Source organism: Cupressus sempervirens, chromosome 7, assembly GCF_028749045.1.
Source record: "Cupressus sempervirens isolate cs-2001-9-10 chromosome 7, ASM2874904v1, whole genome shotgun sequence".
NCBI lineage: Eukaryota > Viridiplantae > Streptophyta > Pinopsida > Cupressales > Cupressaceae > Cupressus > Cupressus sempervirens.
Window position 1 is genome coordinate 221365468 of NC_143124.1, and position 2354 is coordinate 221367821.

General features: G+C 32.5%; 1 protein-coding gene across 2 annotated transcripts; it reads right to left on the bottom strand.

Moving 5' to 3' along the window:
* Positions 1-322: 322 nt before the first annotated feature.
* On the bottom strand, positions 323-1939 carry LOC149546292 (uncharacterized). Of its 2 annotated transcripts, XM_089794561.1 has the most exons (3): positions 1574-1939; positions 1364-1441; positions 323-1032 (listed from the first exon to the last, which is right to left on the bottom strand). In XM_089794561.1, exons 2-3 carry the CDS (start codon positions 1412-1414, stop codon positions 733-735), a joined length of 351 nt encoding a protein of 116 aa, XP_089650687.1. In that variant the 5' UTR covers positions 1415-1441; positions 1574-1939; the 3' UTR covers positions 323-732. The 2 variants fall into 2 exon arrangements, with proteins under 2 accessions (XP_089650687.1, XP_089650686.1); XM_089794560.1 differs by having other exon boundaries at positions 1364-1939.
* Between the last annotated feature and the right edge of the window lie 415 nt (positions 1940-2354).

The following is a 2354-nucleotide window of genomic DNA, read 5'->3' on the forward strand; positions in this document are numbered from 1 at the left end:
GAAAACTTTGTTTCACAATTATTCTAACAAACAGATTTGTTATGAATTAGAAAACGATCATACCAGCCTCTATAAACTAGTTGAGAAAAATCAAAGGCTTTGTCGAGGTGCCTCGGTCCAACTTATAAAGATTGCATCCTTAAAAATCATACATAAATCAGAAACACCAAATTTTCTTTTAAAACAAACAATATTTTCGCTTAAAAAGATCTCTGCATTACAGTATAAGCTTCAAAGAATGAAAAAATAATTGGAGATACAGTATGATACAGACTTAAAATATTTCAGCGAAAGCTTTCGAAAATAAGAAAACAATTGCAGATTTATACTAAACAGTTGTAAACTATGATAAGCTATTAAATCAGGGTAAGATCGGACCAGCTACATTCAATTCCCCTCTCTGCAATCCCTTTGTCCATCTAATGGGCATCTCACTCTTTACAATTAAACGTAGATGAGGATTTGCAGAATCTTGATCAATACTGAAAATGGCGACAGATCATGATCAGGCCTGCAGAAGCCTGTAATCGATATGATCTGATAATAACCTCAAGACTATTGGTTTTAGTGTATTTTTGCAGTTCAATTAGAACTATACATGTTCTTTGAGTTTCATGATTAGAATGAATCTAAGCCCACATCATTCTATCTGCTGATATGATGGCATTTGACAACAAGAATTTCATATAATATGAAAATAAGATGGTACACAGTGTCTTCCAATAATAAGAACTATGAATCATATCCATGAAAGCTTGTACGATAAGGGCCCGTTTGGTTGATGGAATAGGAATAGAAAAATTGGTATACGAATTTTATTTGCTGTTTGGTTAATGGAATAGGAATGGAAAATTTTGGAATACGATTTTTGTATTCCCATTTTGCCTCTAAAATGAGCTTATACCCATTCCAAAAAATACCTGTTATTGGAATAGCCATTCTTATTCCCAATATTACATGCCTATTCTCCATTCCTATGCCCGTGGCCAAACGGGCCCTAAAGTTGTAACAGTAGTTCTCCATTAGTACAGCCTGAAATCAAAATGATGTATCATTAGTATTATCCAGTATAGTTCATTATTTCCTGGACATTTCAATTATACTTCATTATCTTTTATCAAAATTAGATAATAAGAAAAGAAATAGAGAAAAAGGGTAAGAAAATCATTCCGAACATATTTCATGGTTTATTTCAAAGCTAAGATGACAACCAAACAAATTCAGAAAAATAAACATACATTGGTCAGAATATAGGTAAAATCAGAATGTTATGTGTTTCTTCATCAACATTCAGATAATCATATTTCATGTTTCATTATCAAGATGGAAAATAAACATACATTGATCAGAACATATATCAAACCTGATTAAGGACAAGACTAATTAATAGATTGAACGTGAAGGATGCTTGCATTTCTCATGCTTCTGTACTCTCTGGAACCTGATACATGAGTTTCATACATTCAAAGAAATCTACCACGTAGTGATTCACATATGCATTTAGTCTCTAGAGAAAACAACCATATTCTCAAAAGCCCGCTACAATTCTCCCTATTTATGTCTATAATCTCACCTTCACATTAGCTGCATTTCCAAATTCACTATTTATTGATATATATATTTGTACATTTGACTAAGCTGGTTCCTGAAAGTGTCGATCCTTTGTAGAAACAAGAAACCACAATATTCTACAATTTGACTGTCATTAAAAAATGTCATGGACAACACAACATCATTATGAATACCATGTTTTCTTGAATTCTCAATGGAAAGTTAATTTTTCACTTCTTACAATGCAAGAGTTCACATATATATGAAATCCAGACTGCAGGGCTCGTGCTTTTGTATTGGATTTTCATACATCTATTTTTATCTACGTTTTGTAATTGTTGGAAGCTTCAACAGCAACCAATCTAATAAGATTCTGTTCACCCATGATGAGTATATGTTACTCAAGTTGTGGAAAATCATGATTATATGAAGCGTGTGTATCACTTCATTTTGTACATCTGCTTTTCCTATGAACATTACATGAGAAAGCAAAGTGGTAGGGAATATATGAAAAGCAGTGGTTGCCATGTGATGGCTTTTGTTCAATGTACCAAAGTTGCAGCAATTTCTTGTACTAAACAAAGTCATATAAAGTTTACTGTGTTTCATTTTTTAATATGTACTCTTCTTTTCTCAGCTAACTCTCCACTGTGATTAGATTAGGTTGAACTACATCTACTTCTACATGCCATGCCACTGGTATACTTTTTAAAGCTATTTTGTTTGTTAAGGCCAAGGATACTTTTTAGGTGTTTATAGGATTATCTTTATAGCCTAGATCATCATCCACTTCAAAGATTGCT

Excerpts from the sequence above, each read along its gene's own strand:
- LOC149546292 (XM_089794561.1), bottom strand. The coding sequence starts at position 1,414 with ATGCAAGCATCCTTCACGTTCAATCTATTAATTAGTCTTGTCCTTAAT. Across the intron at positions 1,033-1,363 it reads TTAGTCTTGTCCTTAATCAG|GCTGTACTAATGGAGAACTA; the intron begins GTTTGATATATG and ends TTTTGATTTCAG.